General features: G+C 44.8%; 1 protein-coding gene across 3 annotated transcripts; it reads right to left on the bottom strand.

Annotated features, from left to right (window-relative positions):
* Window positions 1–793: 793 nt before the first annotated feature.
* LOC110487488 (NLR family CARD domain-containing protein 3) lies at window positions 794–16,151 on the bottom strand. Of its 3 annotated transcripts, none has more exons than XR_016486113.1 (9): window positions 16,032–16,151; window positions 11,090–11,316; window positions 9,138–10,932; window positions 7,616–8,805; window positions 5,380–5,553; window positions 5,113–5,286; window positions 3,484–3,657; window positions 2,202–2,248; window positions 794–1,704 (listed from the first exon to the last, which is right to left on the bottom strand). XR_016486113.1 is itself a non-coding variant. In XM_036942473.2 (9 exons), coding segments are annotated over exons 2-9 (3,099 nt in total). In that variant the 5' UTR covers window positions 11,091–11,316; window positions 16,032–16,151; the 3' UTR covers window positions 794–1,147. The 3 variants fall into 3 exon arrangements, 2 of the variants coding, with proteins under 2 accessions (XP_036798368.2, XP_090053733.1); XM_036942473.2 differs by having other exon boundaries at window positions 8,629–8,805; XM_090197607.1 differs by lacking the exons at window positions 5,113–5,286; window positions 5,380–5,553 and having other exon boundaries at window positions 8,629–8,805.
* Window positions 16,152–17,928: the final 1,777 nt, after the last annotated feature.

Genomic DNA, 17,928 nt, shown 5'->3' on the forward strand with positions numbered 1-17,928 from the left:
AAACTGAAAGTGAATCTCTAGCTTCTCCTTCTCCTAGGAGAAGCCTAGTGGTTAGAGCGGTGGACTAGTAACCGGAAGGTTGCAAGTTCAAACCCCCGAGCTGACAAGGTACAAATCTGTCGTTCTGCCCCTGAACAGGCAGTTAACCCACTGTTCCTAGGCCATCATTGAAAATAATAAGTATAATAATATAATAATAATATTATAAACAAGAATTTGTCCTTAACTGACTTGCCTGGTTAAATAAATACAAAAACATTTGGGAAGAAATTAAATTTGTTCAAAACTGTTCAACTATTATCTTTCTCTTTGAGTCAACTACTCACCACATGTTATGCACTGCAGTGCTAGCTGGCTGTAGCTTATGCTTTCAGTACTAGATCAATTCTCTGATCCTTTGATTGGGTGGACAACATGTTCATGCTACAAGAGCTCTGATAGGTTGTAGGACGTCCTCTGGAAGTTGTCATAATTACTGTGTAAGTCTACGGAAGGGGGTGAGAACCATGAGCCTCCCAGGTTTTGTATTGAAGTCAATATACCCAGAGGACGGAAGGTCTTCCGGCTATACCATGGTGCTACCCGTTGAGGCTACTGTAGACCTTCATTGCAAAACAGGGTGTTTTAATATTTTTTGGGGGGTGAAGTTAATATATTTTATATAATTTTTATTTAAAAAGGATAACTTTAAATATTTTCACAGAGGAGGATGGTCCTCCCCTTCCTCCTCTGAGGAGCCTCCACTGATTTAAATGTCATACTCTTATAAAAAATAAAACATTGAGAACTGCACTTCTTTCATCTGGTTGATTAACCTTTATTAGTCAAATCTGTGACCTGTACATTTCATTCAGTGGAATTGTGTTTATACAGAAGCAAGATCGTTTTGTCAGCAATTTTACAGACAGGAATATTTACAAACATGAAAAAGCAATAACAGCACGATCAATGATGTCTAAATGAGACGTTTTAACAACAGTGGTGATACATTCTATTCATTGTTATTTTACATTGTCTATCAATTTCAGTGGGGTATAATCATGAATATTTAGATATAATAATCATCTGTTAACTCATGACTAGAGAGTTAATATCAATATTTGGTCCAGTGTGTCTTACTGAACATAACCATGATTAGAGTCAAACATCAAGTGTTTGGCACAGGGACCACCTGACACAGGGACATTGAAGAGGAGTCATCCCAAAGCTGAAACCCTGGATAGAGGGGCTCAGTGAATGTGGTGTGGAATGTGTACAGGTGTGTCAGTGTGTCAGAGGAGACTCTGTAGAAGGACAGAGTGCCGGCTGGCCAGTCCAGATACACCCCTAGTCTGTGGGAGCTGGAGGAGGGGACGTCTATGTCAGTGTAATTATCATTGTGCCAGGCAGTGTAACGGTTGTTAAAGCAGCTCAGACTCCAGGACTTGTCATTCTGTCCAATCACACAGTCCTCATCCCCCCCTTCTCTCCTGCTGATTCCTTTATATGTCACTCCTACATCAGCCCCTATCCCACTCCTCTCTGCCTCCCAGTAACAGAGCCCAGTCAGACCCTCTCTACACAGCACCTGTTCACAGTCCACAAATCTCTCTGGGTGATCAGGATACGGCTGAGCCTCTTCGCTACGTGTCACCTTTCTGTTGTCCTCGGACAGAGAGAGCTTTATGTTTACTGTGTTTGGGTCCAGTGTGAGATCACAGGCATCTGATGGGGAAGACCAGGGATATTACAAATCATCTTCATATCACATCAGAATGTTAATGGTTCTAGGTATTTAAGGACCACATCAGAATGTTAATGGTTCTAGGTATTAAAGGACCACATCAGAATGTTAATGGTTCTAGGTAATAAAGGACCACATCAGAATGTTAATGGTTCTAGGTAATAAAGGACCACATCAGAATGTTAATGGTTCTAGGTAATAAAGGACCACATCAGAATGTTAATGGTTCTAGGTATTAAAGGACCAAACAAAGATTATTTAAGACTTGCTGAGTGATGACACGTTATACTGTATGGTCATATAAAACAGAGACACACAGCAACAAAAAACCACAGAGTGAAGTCCTATTAGGGTAACCACACATGCATACATTACTTATCAATCAAGCTGTGAAAAATTATTTCATTATTTTCTAACCCCTTACTTGAAATAAGACTGAGCAATAACAAGCTAATTCTTCACAGCAGTCAACACTCACATTTTCTAGGCCAAGGTTTGATTGTGTGCACTCCACCAGGTTCCACACTGTGGGGAGCAGGAGAACAGGCAGTAAATCTATCTGCCTTACACACAGACGGTCAGCATATCACACTGTTCATGTGGTGGTAAGTAAAGTAGACAGCTCACAGTGCATGACAATTATCATACCTAACCTGATAACTATTAATCATTATAACTAACCTGCTAACTATCAATCATCATAACCAACCTAAACTCAGAAAAATGTCTTACAGTATTGTGGTGAAGCTGTGATTATAGCTGGCAAGGAATGATTTCCTCAAATCATGAAGTAATGGCTCTATGCCTCTGCCTCCTTGCCACCTCCTCCTGGGTCTCTGAGAAACTGTTATAAGGCAGAGAGTTCTGGCAGGTGATTGAGGGGAGCTGGTGCTTTAATGAGCGTTGGGTTTCGTAACCTACAAGTCTGTGCTGGGTAGCGCTGCCGGGGATGAAGGCAGGAAGTGAGGGGGAATTTGGGGGACCAGATCAAATAGTTGGGTTTCAAGGGGTGCTCATCCTCTCCCCTACACCTTGGGAATAGAGCAGGCTGCTTGCTGTAGCATGTTCTTTTTGTATCCGACTTAAATAATTAGCCTGAACTAGAGCAAAGCTTTTGCAGACTGTGGATCTTAAAGTGGGCTGGGTCCTATATGACTGTATCACTATGGTGTGTACTGGGCTAATGTTCCCTGTCAGCAGTGAATTCACATGTTTGTGGAGTATCACTTTTGTGCAAGGTGTCACCTTCTAGTGCGTAATGATGCTCATAGCCTATCATTATACCACAGAGCCTATCATTATACCACAGAGCTTATCATTATACCACAGAGCTTATCATTATACCACAGAGCCTATCATTATACCACAGAGCTTATCATTATACCACAGAGCCTATAATTATACCACAGAGCTTGTTTATCCACAGAGCCTATCATTATACCATAGAGCTTGTTTATCCACATAGCCTATCATTATACCACAGAGCTTGTTTATCCACATAGCCTATCATTATACCACAGGGCTTGTTTATCCACATAGCCTATCATTATACCACAGGGCTTGTTTATCCACATAGCCTATCATTATACCACAGGGCTTGTTTATCCACATAGCCATGCTACTCTGATCTACCAGTACCTGTCCCTCCACTCAGGTGGTCTACTCTGATCTACCAGTACCTGTCCCTCCACTCAGGTGGTCTGAAGCTCTATTACAGTATGTCAATCATCAACACATATTGACGCAAACCCTCTACATACTTGAGTTTCTCCAGTCTGCAGTGTGGATCCTCCAGTCCAGCAGAGAGCAGTCTGACTCCTGAGTCTCCTGAGCGATTGTTATTCAGGTCCAGCTCTTTCAGGTGTGAGGGGTTTGACCTCAGAGCTGAGACCAGAGATGCACAGCCTTCCTCTTCAACTCCACAGAGCGACAAGCTGCAGAGAGTTAAACATGATTTCAAAATCACACTGCTATTCTTTGAACATAAAAAGATGCAGCTAAAAACAATAAAAGTCTCTTAGGAAAGCAGTCAGGCCCCTTGAAGTTTACCAAAAGTCTCTTAGGAAAGTAGTCAGGCCCCTTGAAGTTTACCAGAAGTCTCTTAGGAAAGTAGTCAGGCCCCTTGAAGTTTACCAAAAGTCTCTTAGGAAAGTAGTCAGGCCCCTTGAAGTTTACCAAAAGTCTCTTAGGAAAGCAGTCAGGCCTCTTGAAGTTTACCAGAAGTCTCTTAAGAAAGTAGTCAGGCCCCTTGAAGTTTACCAAAAGTCTCTTAGGAAAGTAGTCAGGCCCCTTGAAGTTTACCAAAAGTCTCTTAGGAAAGTAGTCAGGCTCCTTGAACTTTACCAAAAGTCTCGTAGGAAAGTAGTCAGGCCCTTTGAAGTTTGCCAAAAGGCACCTAAAGGACTCAGACCATGAGAAATAAGATGAAAGCAAGATTGAACTCTTTGGCCTGAATGCCAAGCACGTTTGGAGGAAACCTGGCACCATTTCTAAGGTGAAGCATGGTGGTGGCAGCATCATGCTGTGGGGCTCTTTTTCAGCGGCAGGGACTGGGAGACCAGTCAGGTTTGAGGGAACGATTAACAGAGGAAAATACAGAGAGATCCTTGATGAAAACCTGCTCCAGAGCGCTCAGGACCTCAGACTGGGGCGGTGGTTCATCTTCCAACAGAACAGCGACCCTAAGCACACAGCCAAGACAATGCAGGAGTGGCTTTGGGACAAGTCTCAATGTCCTTGAGTGGCCCAGCCAGAGCCCGGACTTGAACCCGATCAAACATCTCTGGAGACCTTAAAATAGCTGTGCAGCAGTGCTCCCCATCCAACCTGAGAAGAATGGGAGAAACTCCCCAAATACAGGTGTGCCAAGCTTGTAGCGTCATACCCAAGAAGACTCGAGGCTGTAATCATGGATGGATGGATGGATCCGTGCTTCAACAAAGTACTGCGTAAAGGGTCAGAATACTTATGTAAATGTGAAATTCTCAGATCTTTTTTTTTTATACATTTGCAAAAAAAAATCTAAAAACATGTTTTTGCTTTGTCATTATGGGGTATTGTGATGTCATTATGGGGTATTGTGATGTCATTATGGGGTATTGTGTGTAGATTGATGAGGGGAAAAAACTATTTAATCCATTGGAGATTAACGTAACAAAATGTGGAAAAAATTAAGGGGTCTGAATCCTTTCCAAATATACTGCAGATACAGTAAAGTCTACATCTGTATGTGTATGTATGTATATATATATATATATATATATATACACACACACTGTCAGTCAAAGGTCAGATGGTCAGATTTACATTGAATTGTGTATTTTCGTCCTTAAACACACGTGGATCTGGTGAACATCTACCACCTGTTGACCAACTACAGGAACGCTGACCTCAGAGTCTCCAGTTTACAGTGGGGATTCCCCAGTCCAGCAGAGAGCAGCTTCACTCCTGAATCCTTCAGGTCATTGTTACTCAGATCCAGCTCTCTCAGATGTGAGGAGTTTCGGCTGAGAACTGAGGCCAACACTTCACAAGATGCTTCTGTGAGTTTACAGCCAGCGAGTCTATGAACACAGAGTAAGCATTTAAATATAAAACCATTCTATGTGGATCTAATTAAAGGTTATCACTTGTTGATCAACTAGAGGAATACTGACCTCAGAGTCTCCAGTTTACAGTGGGGATTCCCCAGTCCAGCAGAGAGCAGCTTCACTCCTGAATCCTTCAGGTCATTGTTACTCAGATCCATCTCTCTCAGATGTGAGGTGTTTGAACTGAGAGCAGAGACCAACACTTCACAGGACGTGTCTGTGAGGTTACAGTCAGTGACTCTGTCAACACAGAGTAAACACCATTACAGACAGGCTGTATTATAATGGTACGTTTAGCTTTCATTTCTTACACATTTACCAGTGCACCAAATGTAAATATTTGAACTTTTTCATTAGCTAATGTTAACAAAACGAATAAAAACATGGATGGAGAAAATATCAGCAGCCTAAACTAATCATTAGTGTTCAATGTCACGTACTAAACTAATCATTAGTGTTCAATGTCACGTACTAAACTAATCAGTAGTGTTCAATGTCACGTACTAAACTAATCAGTAGTGTTCAATGTCACGTACTAAACTAATCAGTAGTGTTCAATGTCACGTACTAAACTAATCAGTAGTGTTCAATGTCACGTACTAAACTAATCAGTAGTGTTCAATGTCACGTACTAAACTAATCGGTAGTGTTCAATGTCACGTACTAAACTAATCAGTAGTGTTCAATGTCACGTACTAAACTAATCATTAGTGTTCAATGTCACGTACTAAACTAATCAGTAGTGTTCAATGTCACGTACTAAACTAATCAGTAGTGTTCAATGTCACGTACTAAACTAATCGGTAGTGTTCAATGTCACGTACTAAACTAATCAGTAGTGTTCAATGTCACGTACTAAACTAATCAGTAGTGTTCAATGTCACGTACTAAACTAATCAGTAGTGTTCAATGTCACGTACTAAACTAATCGGTAGTGTTCAATGTCACGTACTAAACTAATCGGTAGTGTTCAATGTCACGTACTAAACTAATCAGTAGTGTTCAATGTCACGTACTAAACTAATCAGTAGTGTTCAATGTCACGTACTAAACTAATCATTAGTGTTCAATGTCACGTACTAAACTAATCAGTAGTGTTCAATGTCACGTACTAAACTAATCAGTAGTGTTCAATGTCACGTACTAAACTAATCAGTAGTGTTCAATGTCACGTACTAAACTAATCAGTAGTGTTCAATGTCACGTACTAAACCAATCATTAGTGTTCAATGTCACGTACTAAAGTAATCAGTAGTGTTCAATGTTTCTTACATAGGTATTCTTCTTGTCCAGATGGGAAAGGGTAGTGTGCAGCGCAATGGCGATTGCATCGTCTGTGTATCTATTTCGGCGGTAAGCAAATTGAAGTGGGTCTAGAGTGTCAGGTAAGGTAGAGGTGATATGATCCTTAACTAGCCTCTCAAAGCACTTCATGGTTAGAGAAGTGAGTGCTATGTGGCGATAGACATTTAGTTCAGTTATCTTCACTTTCTTGGGTACAGGAACAACGGTGCACATCTTGAAGCAAGTGGGGACAGTAGACTGGGATAGGGAGAGGTTGAATATGTCCGTAAATAGTCGAGCCAGCTGGTCTGTGCATGCTCTGAGGACGCGACTAGGGATCACCCTTGCGAGGGTTAACACGTTTAAAATGTCTTACTCACATTGGCCAAAGAGAACGAGAGCTCACAGTCATTGGGGGCGGCCCGTGTTGGCGTTACTGTGTTAACCTCAAAGCGGGCAAAGAAGGTGTTTAGAAACAGAGTATGTTACAGTCCCTGATGCATCTCTGGAAGGAGATTCTCGCCCTGAGCTCGTCTTCTTTATTGTCCAGGGACTGAACATTAGCGATTAATATACTCGGAAGCCGTGGATGTAGTGCACACCTCCTGAGTCGAACTAAAAGTCTCTCCGAAAACTTCTTACTCAGTGTACATATCACTGACAATCTGAACTGGTCCACCCACATAGACGATGTGGTGAAGAGGCACGGCGTCTTGGAGCAGCCTCTGGGATAAGTGCAATAGCCTTGGAGGGTACGAACAAAGGATACATTTCAAGAAAGTTGTATTCCTGGTATAAATGTTGGTTGGTGAGTAACCACCTCTATGAAATCCAAAAGTTATTTCTGTCTGTATGTGATAATGCAAAATAACGTTCTGGGCTAATAATACACAACAACAAAGTTGCTTAGGAGCCAGGAACAAGGCGGCCATCTTTGAGTCCAGGGAGTACAGGAGCGGGGCTAAGCCCTGTGGGGCCCCGTGTTGAGGGTCAGCGTGGTTGAGGTGATGTGACCTACCATCACTACCTGGGTTGACCAGTCAGGAAGTCCAGGATCCAGTTGCAGAGGGAGGTGTGCGGTCCCAGGGTTCTTAGCTTGGTGACAGCTTGTGGCTTGGAGTATAGACGCCAAGCGTGCTTATGAATCGTGAAAATCAACACAAAACCAATAGTGGCATAATGAATATGTGTCAATATGACAGCGGTCAAAAAGAGTATATTATTGTCAGTTATTGGACACATTATTTGTGGCCTCGCTCGTGCTTACAGAATTGTGAGCGTATTTAAGCAACAGTTGGATCTCATTTAGATGTTTTCCCTTGTCCTAACAGTCACCACAAATCTTTGTCACTTTCACTTGATTGCAACACTTCAAACAAGTTCCTTCCAGCAGGGAACTCTGAACACGGGAATCTCAGAATTCCGACTTCGGTGCGTTCAAGACAACTGGTAACTCCGGGGACAAAAAAAACTTGCTCCGACGGGGAAAAATCTATTTGAACGGTCTTTCAACTCAGAATTCCATGTCGGAAACTCCGGCATCTTTCTAGAGCTCTGACTTTCCGACCTGAAGATCACCAACGTCATGATTTGACCTTGTTTTTTTGAGTTCCCAGTTGTCTTGAAAGCACCGACACATGAGTAATTACAGAGCCTTTCTGCAGCACTCCACAACTAGGCCCAGTCTCCAACGTCCCTTCACTGATTTGGATTTAAAGCTGATAACAGGAGCAGTCAAGGCCGGGGTAAAACATTTATCCATGGACACAATTAATTAGAGCTACACAACTTCAGGGTAGATGTAAAAAAAATTATTAAAAAAGGATGAAATACTATGAGCAGAGATCTGGCACCTGCAATGGCACCAAACCATAAACTGCAGGTATCCCAGCAACCTCTGCTGATTAAACTCAGAGCCACAGCAATTGCTATCAAAATAGAGGTCCCTAAATTAAGGTCCATTATTATATTAGAAACACATGGATTTTACTGAACAGGTATCACTTACTGATCAAGTAAAGGAACACTGACCTCAGAGTCTCCAGTTTACATTGTGGATTTCCCAGTCCAGCAGAGAGCAGTTTCACTCCTGAATCCGTCAGGCCATAACATTCATTCAGATCCAGCTCTACCAGATGCGATGAGTTTGAGCTGAGAACTGAAGCCAACACTTCACATAACGTGTCTGAGAAGTGACAGTCAGTGAGTCTGTCAACACAGGGTAAATACCATGACAGATAAGTTATTATAATGTTACGCTTAGCTTTCCCTGCTAACCCTGTTAGCCCTGCACAACTAATATGTAGGCCTTGTATACATGACTCAATTATACTGTTTCTGATCAGTTGGTGTTAAAAGTTGTTGAAGAGTTTTCAGCTGATAGAACGTTTAGTCAGCTAATTAAAATAATGTTGTTCCTACATGTGGTAAAGTTTAAACTGAGAAAATGTCACAATAGTACTTACAAATCCAGTCAGCCAATGAAAATGCTGCTGTAACTACAATTTATTCTGGTATGCGATATTGACATGAATACTTACAGAGCTTTCCTGCAGCACCTCACAGCTGGGACCAGTCTCCTACGACCCTCCTCTGACGTCTTGTATACCTTCAGGTCAAACACATCCAGAACCACCTCTGATATCTGCAGCATGTAGGCCAGCGCTGAACAGTGAGCAAGTGTGAGGATTTTGGATGTGTTCTCTGACCTCCAGTATGCTTGGATTTCCTCCTGGACTGACTGGTCTTTCATCTCTATCAGACAGTGGAAAAGATTGATCCACCTCTCAGGGGACATGTTCTTCTGCATCACCTTAAGGGATCGGATCGTTCTCTGGATGCTCTCTGGACTGCTTTCTGTCTGTGTCACCAGACCTCGCAGGAGTTTCTGATTGGACTCCAGTGACATGCCATGAAGGAAGCAGACAAAAAGGTCCAGGTGTCCATTCTTACTCTCCAAGGCTTTATCCACAGCACTCTTCAGCAGCTCATGCAAGGTTAGCTCTTCAGACGCAGCTCTAGACTTTCTCTTGAGGAAGGGCTTCAGTTCATCCATTTTCTTGTTTGTGTAACAATGGTATATGTAGACAGCTGAGAGAAACTCCTGAATGCTCAGATGATCAAAGCAGTACACCACTCTCTGAAAGAACACAGACTCTTCTTTAAAGATTTGTGTACACAATCCTGAGTACACCGAGGCTTCTTTGACATCAATGCCACACTCTTTCAGGTCTTCTTCATAGAACATGAGATTACCCTTCTCCAGATGTTCAAACGCCAGCTTCCCCAGCTTCAGAATAATCTCCTTATCTGACTCCACGAGCTCCTCTTGATCCATCTCATCTCTTCCATGATACTTCTGGTTCTTCAGTCTGGTCTGAATGAGCAGGAAGTGTATGGACATCTCAGTCAGAGTCGTGGGCATCTCTTTCCTCTTGTCTGTACTCAACATGTGTTCAAGGACTATTGCAGAAATCCAACAGAACACTGGCATGTGGCACATGATGTGGAGGCTCCTTGACGTCTTTATGTGTGAGATGATTCTGCTGGCCAGGTCCTCATCACTGAATCTCTTCCTGAAGTACTCGTCCTTCCGTGGGTCATTGAACCCTCGTACCTCTGTCACCTGGTCAACATACTCAGGGGGGATCTGATTGGTTGCTGCTGGTCGGGAGGTTATCCAAAGGAGAGCAGAGGGAAGCAGATTCCCCTTGATGAGGTTTGTCAACAGAACATCAACAGACGATGTCTGTGTGACATCAGACACATTTTTGTTGTGCTGGAAATCCAATGGAAATCTGCTTTGATCCAAACCATCCAAGATTAACATAACTTTACAGGCAGTGAGTTTCTTTGCATTGCCTATGTCTAGTTCTGTGTGGAAATAATTTAGAAGTCCAAGAAGAGTGTACTGCTGATCTTTAATCAAGTTCAGCTCCCAGAAAGAAAGAACAAACATGATATCCACATCTTGGTTTGCCTTCCCTTCAGCCCAGTCTAGGATGAACTTCTGCACAGAGACAGTTTTTCCGATGCCAGCGATGCCCTTCGTCAGCACGGTTCTGATGCTTCTCTCTTGGCCAGGTAAGGGTTTAAAGATGTCATTGCAGTGGATTGCTGTGTCACGTGAGGTTGGTGTCCTGGATGCTGTCTCTAGCTGCCACACCTCATGTTCATTGTTAAACCCTTCACGCTTTCCCTCTGTAATGTAAAGCTCTGTGTAAATCCTGTTGAGGGGACTTTGAATCCCTGCTTTTTCAATGCCTATCACACATTCATACCTCCTTTTCAGACTGTCTTTGTGGTTTACTATAGCTCTCTGTAGGCTGTCGTCCACTTCAAAGGAAAAGTAAAAAATTATGTGTATCAGAAACATTCGTTGACAGGATAAGAAGTGGGCCTTCCATAACTACAGTAATTTATATTATCTCATACTATTGTAATTAACTACTGTAAATTATATTGAGGTCTTGGCCTGTGCAAGTTGTCTTACTATTTTTAGAGCCTCTTGCATCATTGGGTTCACTCAGGTGCCGTAGTACAGGAAGTGTTCTGGATTTCTTTCTACTCTGAGGACAGTCATAGTTTCCTGAAGGAGCAGGTCTCTCCCAGTATCTGGTGATGCACTGTCTGCAGAACGTGTGTCCACAGGTGATAGAGACAGGATCCCTCTGCACCTGCTGACACACTGGACACCTGGACTGATCCTCTGGCAGAGAGCTGAAAGAACATTATTAAAACATAAAGACATTGTGATCCTTCACGGCTATTTCTCAAATATTGTAGATATTAATACTGATCCTCTAACAGAGTAGACCATCCACTACAGAGATAAAGGAGAGAGATACGTGTAGATGTTAATACTGATCCTCTAACAGAGTAGACCATCCACTACAGAGATAAAGGAGAGAGATACGTATAGATGTTAATACTGATCCTCTGGCAGAGTAGACCATCCACCAATGTTCCCTCTAATGTTTTGGGACACTAAGCAAATTCCTGGTCTTCGGAGCGGAAACTTGAACAAGAAAATTCTGTGCAACTTCCGGTGCACATTTACAGTGAACACGGATGCTGTACCCTTACAGTTGTAGACAGTGGCCAATAGGCTATTGTGGCTATTTGAGCATAATGTAGGCCTCTTAGAAGGGCCTACCAACCACACCAATGCAACAAATCCCATAACATTTTTACATAGAAATAGTTTTAGCCTATATGTGGTGTTCAATGCAGGCCTACATTGCATGAGACTAGTTTTTACATTATGCAGGGATTGCCATTAATCCTTAAGAGTCTATTGACGTCAATATAAGTAAAAAAAATCCCCATCAAAATCTGTCAGTTTAAGATAGAGATATCCTCTTAATTCACCACATTTGCCTGTTGGCCTTCTGCTTCTGTGGTGGAAGGTGGCCGAGCTACAGCGATGGTTGTCCAACCTGGGTAAAAATAAAGAAAACTGCCCCCAGGGGGGCCCCAGGACCGAGGTTGGGAAACCCTGCTATAGCCTACCACCATCGCGTGTTCGCTCTTCTTTCAAACTACCTGTGAGTTATATTTTAACCCCATTTTCTCCCATTGATAGTTACGACTCCTCAATGGGATCGTAGAGGCCGAAGGTTAAACGTTGAGACCCGCCTGGCCGCCTACTTCTTAACACTGTTCCCTTAAACCAAAAGTCAACCACACTAATGTGTCAGAGCAAACAACGTTCGACTGAAGTCAGCTTGCATGCACCTGGCCTGCCACAACGAGTCGCTAGAGCATGGTGAGCCAAAGATGAGACAAGAAAAGCCCCCGGCCAAACCCTCCCCTACCCAGAATGGCACTGGGACAACTGTACGCTGCCCTATGGGCCCCGGCCAAACCCTCCCCTACCCTGAATGGCACTGGGACAACTGTACGCTGCCCTATGGGCCCCGGCCAAACCCTCCCCTACCCTGAATGGCACTGGGACAACTGTACTCTGCCCTATGGGCCCCGGCCAAACCCTCCCCTACCCTGAATGACCCTGGGACAACTGTATGCTGCCCTATGGCCCCCGGCCAAACCCTCCCCTACCCTGAATGGCACTGGGACAACTGTACGCTGCCCTATGGCCCCCGGCCAAACCCTCCCTACCCTGAATGGCACTGGGACAACTGTACTCTGCCCAATGGGCCCCGGCCAAACCCTCCCCTACCCTGAATGGCACTGGGACAACTGTACGCTGCGCTATGGGCCCCGGCCAAACCCTACCCTACCCTGAATGGCACCGGGACAACTGTACTCTGCCCTATGGGCCCCGGCCAAACCCTCCCCTACCCTTAATGACCCTGGGACAACTGTACGCTGCCCTATGGGCCCCGGCCAAACCCTCCCCTACCCTGAATGGCACTGGGACAACTGTACGCTGCCCTATGGGCCCCGGCCAAATCCTCCCCTACCCTTAATGGCACTGGGACAACTGTACTCTGCCCTATGGGCCCCGGCCAAACCCTCCCCTACCCTGAATGGCACCGGGACAACTGTACTCTGCCCTATGGGCCCCGGCCAAACCCTCCCCTACCCTTAATGGCACTGGGACAACTGTACGCTGCCCTATGGGCCCCGGCCAAACCCTCCCCTACCCTGAATGGCACTGGGACAACTGTACGCTGCCCTATGGGCCCCGGCCAAACCCTCCCCTACCCTGAATGGCACTGGGACAACTGTACGCTGCCCTATGGGCCCCGGCCAAATCCTCCCCTACCCTGAATGACCCTGGGACAACTGTACGCTGCCCTATGGGCCCTGGCCAAACCCTCCCCTACCCTGAATGGCACTGGGACAACTGTACGCTGCCCTATGGCCCCCGGCCAAACCCTCCCCTACCCTGAATGGCACTGGGACAACTGTACGCTGCCCTATGGGCCCCGGCCAAACCCTCCCCTACCCTGAATGGCACTGGGACAACTGTACTCTGCCCTATGGCCCCCGGCCAAACCCTCCCCTACCCTGAATGGCACTGGGACAACTGTACGCTGTCCTATGGGCCCCGGCCAAACCCTCCCCTACCCTGAATGGCACTGGGACAACTGTACGCTGCCCTATGGGCCCCGGCCAAACCCTCCCCTACCCTGAATGGCACTGGGACAACTGTACGCTGCGCTATGGGCCCTGGCCAAACCCTACCCTACCCTGAATGGCACTGGGACAACTGTACTCTGCCCTATGGGCCCCGGCCAAACCCTCCCCTACCCTGAATGACCCTGGGACAACTGTACGCTGCCCTATGGGCCCCGGCCAAACCCTCCCCTACCCTGAATGGCACTGGGACAACTGTACGCTGCCCTATGGGCCCCGGCCAAACCCTCCCCTACCCTGAATGACCCTGGGACAACTGTACGCTGCCCTATGGGCGCCGGCCAAACCCTCCCCTACCCTGAATGGCACTGGGACAACTGTACGCTGCCCTATGGCCCCCGGCCAAAACCTCCCCTACCCTGAATGGCACTGGGACAACTGTACGCTTCCCTATGGGCCCCGGCCAAACCCTCCCCTACCCTGAATGGCCCTGGGACAACTGTATGCTGCCCTATGGGCCCCGGCCAAACCCTCCCCTACCCTGAATGGCCCTGGGACAACTGTACGCTGCCCTATGGGCCCCGGCCAAACCCTCCCCTACCCTGAATGGCCCTGGGACAACTGTACGCTGCCCTATGGGCCCCGGCCAAACCCTCCCCTACCCTGAATGGCACTGGGACAACTGTACGCTGCCCTATGGGCCCCGGCCAAACCCTCCCCTACCCTGAATGGCCCTGGGACAACTGTACGCTGCCCTATGGGCCCCGGCCAAACCCTCCCCTACCCTGAATGGCACTGGGACAACTGTACGCTGCCCTATGGGCCCCGGTCATGGCGCATAGGCATTGGGATGCATTTCCTTACTAAAAGAAAAATCAACCCAAAACCACTCATTCCTATAATTTACAGTATTAAATAACACTAATATGTGAGAACGAATGTTTTTGTTAACAAATATTTCATTTTGGTGTTATAATAAGGTTGGTAGCAACATGTGAAAATCGTCGTTTTTTCAACATGTGAAAATGAATGATCAAGGAAAGCTGTATGTGAATATTTTAAGTTATAAAATGTCCTAAGTCACTTACATTTGATTCAATATGGGGAAAGTACAATATTTCCCAGACTGCATTAGTTTAATCCTCAAGTTGATCCTGAAGCCATACAAATGAAATGGTTGGTGGAAATAGAATTGGCTATTCTAAGCGCTAAGGTTAAAAGAGTATTTGAACATTTTTGTAGGCAGATTTTGTAGGCAGAGTGCATCAGAGTAGGATTCTATAGGATTGACAGGCACAACTCAGGCCCATACTCTGAGCCTTTGTACTCATGCATAAAAAAAACGAATTTTGTAAAGTTTGTGTGGGAGAAGTGGATTTTTTTGGTCATCGATCAATAATGACAAACCTCCTGGCATTGACAACTTAGATGGAAAGCTACTGAGGATGGTAGCTGACTCTATGACCACTACTATCTGTCAGATCTTTAACCTGAGCCTAGAGGAAAGTGGTTTTCCTCAGGCCTTGAGGGGAGCCACAGTCATAACGCTACCCAAGACTGTTAAATCGGCCATTACTGGTTTTAACAGCAGACCTGTCAGCCTGCTGCCAACTCTAAGTAAACTGTTGTTTTACCAAATACAATGCTTTCTCTGTAAACAAGTTAACAACAAACTTTCAGCATGATTATGTTATTATTATTGATTATGCATTTTTCCCGTCGTTTTTGATGGTAGGCTTACATTATGATCAAATAGCCACAGTAGCCTACTTGGCCACTGTTAAAACTGTAACTTAAACCTACTTGGCCACGGTTAAAACTGTAACTTAAAGCTACTTGGCCACTGTTAAAACTGTAACTTAAAGCTACTTGGCCACTGTTAAAACTGTAACTTAAACCTACTTGGCCACTGTTAAAATTGTAACTTAAAGCTACTTGTCCACGGTTAAAACTGTAACTTAAATCCACTTGGCCACTGTTAAAATTGTAACTTAAATCCACTTGGCCACTGTTAAAATTGTAACTTAAATCCACTTGGCCACTGTCAAAACTAACTTAAAGCTACAGTACATGGTCACTGTTAAAACTGTAACTTAGAGCTGGTACAGCCTCAGTGTTCACAATAAACATGTCCCGGAAGTTGCACCGAATTTTCACAACATTCAAGTGTGCGCTCAGCAGACCTAAAATTTGCTCAATGCTGAATACAATTAGAGGGAACTTTTCTCATTAGTTGAATGGGAGTCAATTCCTAAATTCTGAATTGAGCCCAACCCGGATTGCTACAGAAATGCATCTAAACCAAAACAGTTTGAGTGTTTGACTTCCATTCACTATACTATAATTACACCACACATTTAATGTCTCTACACACTTCACAATAATCTCACCTCTTAGCCTGAATTCACCACCAGAACATGTTAAATCATTGAGATATTTCCCGTTCTGCTTAGAGAGCAACTTCCTGATGTCTGTATCTATGTTCTAGGTACAGTTGATCTTTGGACTCTGGGTGTGTGTTGTGTATCCTACCTTTGGCTAATCTCTCGTGGACAAATTACAACACGGAAACATAACTTACCAAATTACTGAAGATTTTAGTTCCGCGTTAACCGAGATTAACCTTTGACCTACTCAGCTACCTCTTATTGTCTTGTCTGATCTGTTCAGGATTCAGGATACAGACTGTGTAGCGCTCCACCACTACAGTTGGAGAACAGCTATGACTCATTGTTGAGGGGCAGAGAGAACAAGTCACTCAGCCACTCCACATAACACCTGGATGGACAATACCACGTTTCTTATAATTCTATTTAGTGGGGTTATATTGTAGGGTTTCCAGGCTATTATCATGGCTATTGTATTGGGCAACATGATGTTCTAAGTGCTGTATTCTCACCTTGGTCTTCTGGGATGGTTCAATGACAAGACCATCATGGAAAGAGTTGTTCAGCTGTAGAGACACAACACAGTAATTCAGTATGTCTGGTCCTCCATCATGTTGTTCAGCTGTAGAGACACAACACAGTAATTCAGTATGTCTGGTCCTCCATCATGTTGTTCAGCTGTAGAGACACAACAACACAGTAATTCAGTATGTCTGGTCCTCCATCATGTTGTTCAGCTGTAGAGACAACAACACAGTCATTCAGTATGTCTGGTCCTCCATCATGTTGTTCAGCTGTAGAGACACAACAACACAGTAATTCAGTATGTCTGGTCCTAGTTGCCATAGTTACAGTAGGGATTTAACATTTTACACAAAAGGGGAAAAACACAATGCCCATTTCAATGAGGATAAAAGTATCTTGTTTCAGGTCAGTTCAACCTTTCTATTTTAAAATCTAATTGAATGTTCTGAAGGCCCTGATTGACCTGAAGGAAGACTCCTATGGTTCACCTGTAAGTCTAGAGAATGGAGGGTTATGGGTAAAGATGGCGTCAGTAACTCATTAGGACAGGTGTTTGACCTGATGGAAGACTCCTATGGTTCACCTGTAAGTCTAGAGAATGGAGGGTTATGGGTAAAGATGGCGTCAGTAACTCATTAGGACAGGTGATTGACCTGATGGAAGACACCTAGTAGAGATACAGGGTGCTACCGTTTCTTTTGGGATTTAATTATCCTGTTGCTACTTATCATTTTGTATGCTGGGATTTGACCTTTTTGCCATTCATATCACATGGAACCTGTTTAACCTCATCTGGATCACAATGCTTTCTTTCACCAACCTGGAATCTGTGTGACAAACTATGGACCATTAACTTGTGAGTAATAAATACACTTGAACTGAGACAGAAATTCTCCTTTCATCTTTGGAAACATGTAAGGAACCATATCCAGGCTGTTTCACATCTGACCGTGAGTTGGGAGTCCCATAGGCCGGATTGTGAGTCCAATAGGGCGGATTGGGAGTCCCATAGGGCGGATTGGGAGTCCCATAGGGCGGATTGGGAGTCCCATAGGGCGGATTGGGAGTCCCATAGGGCAGATTGGGAGTCCCATAGGCCGGATTGGGAGTCCCATAGGCCGGATTGTGAGTCCAATAGGGCGGATTGGGAGTCCCATAGGGCGGATTGGGAGTCCAATAGGGCGGATTGGGAGTCCCATAGGGCGGATTGGGTGTCCAATAGGGCGGATTGGGAGTCCCATAGGGCGGATTGGGAGTCCCATAGGGTGGATTGGGAGTCCCATAGGGCGGATTGGGAGTCCAATAGGGCGGATTGGGAGTCCCATAGGGCGGATTGGGTGTCCAATAGGGCGGATTGGGAGTCCCATAGGGCGGA

Source organism: Oncorhynchus mykiss, chromosome 13, assembly GCF_057628025.1.
Source record: "Oncorhynchus mykiss isolate SJ-2025 chromosome 13, ASM5762802v1, whole genome shotgun sequence".
Lineage (NCBI taxonomy): Eukaryota > Metazoa > Chordata > Actinopteri > Salmoniformes > Salmonidae > Oncorhynchus > Oncorhynchus mykiss.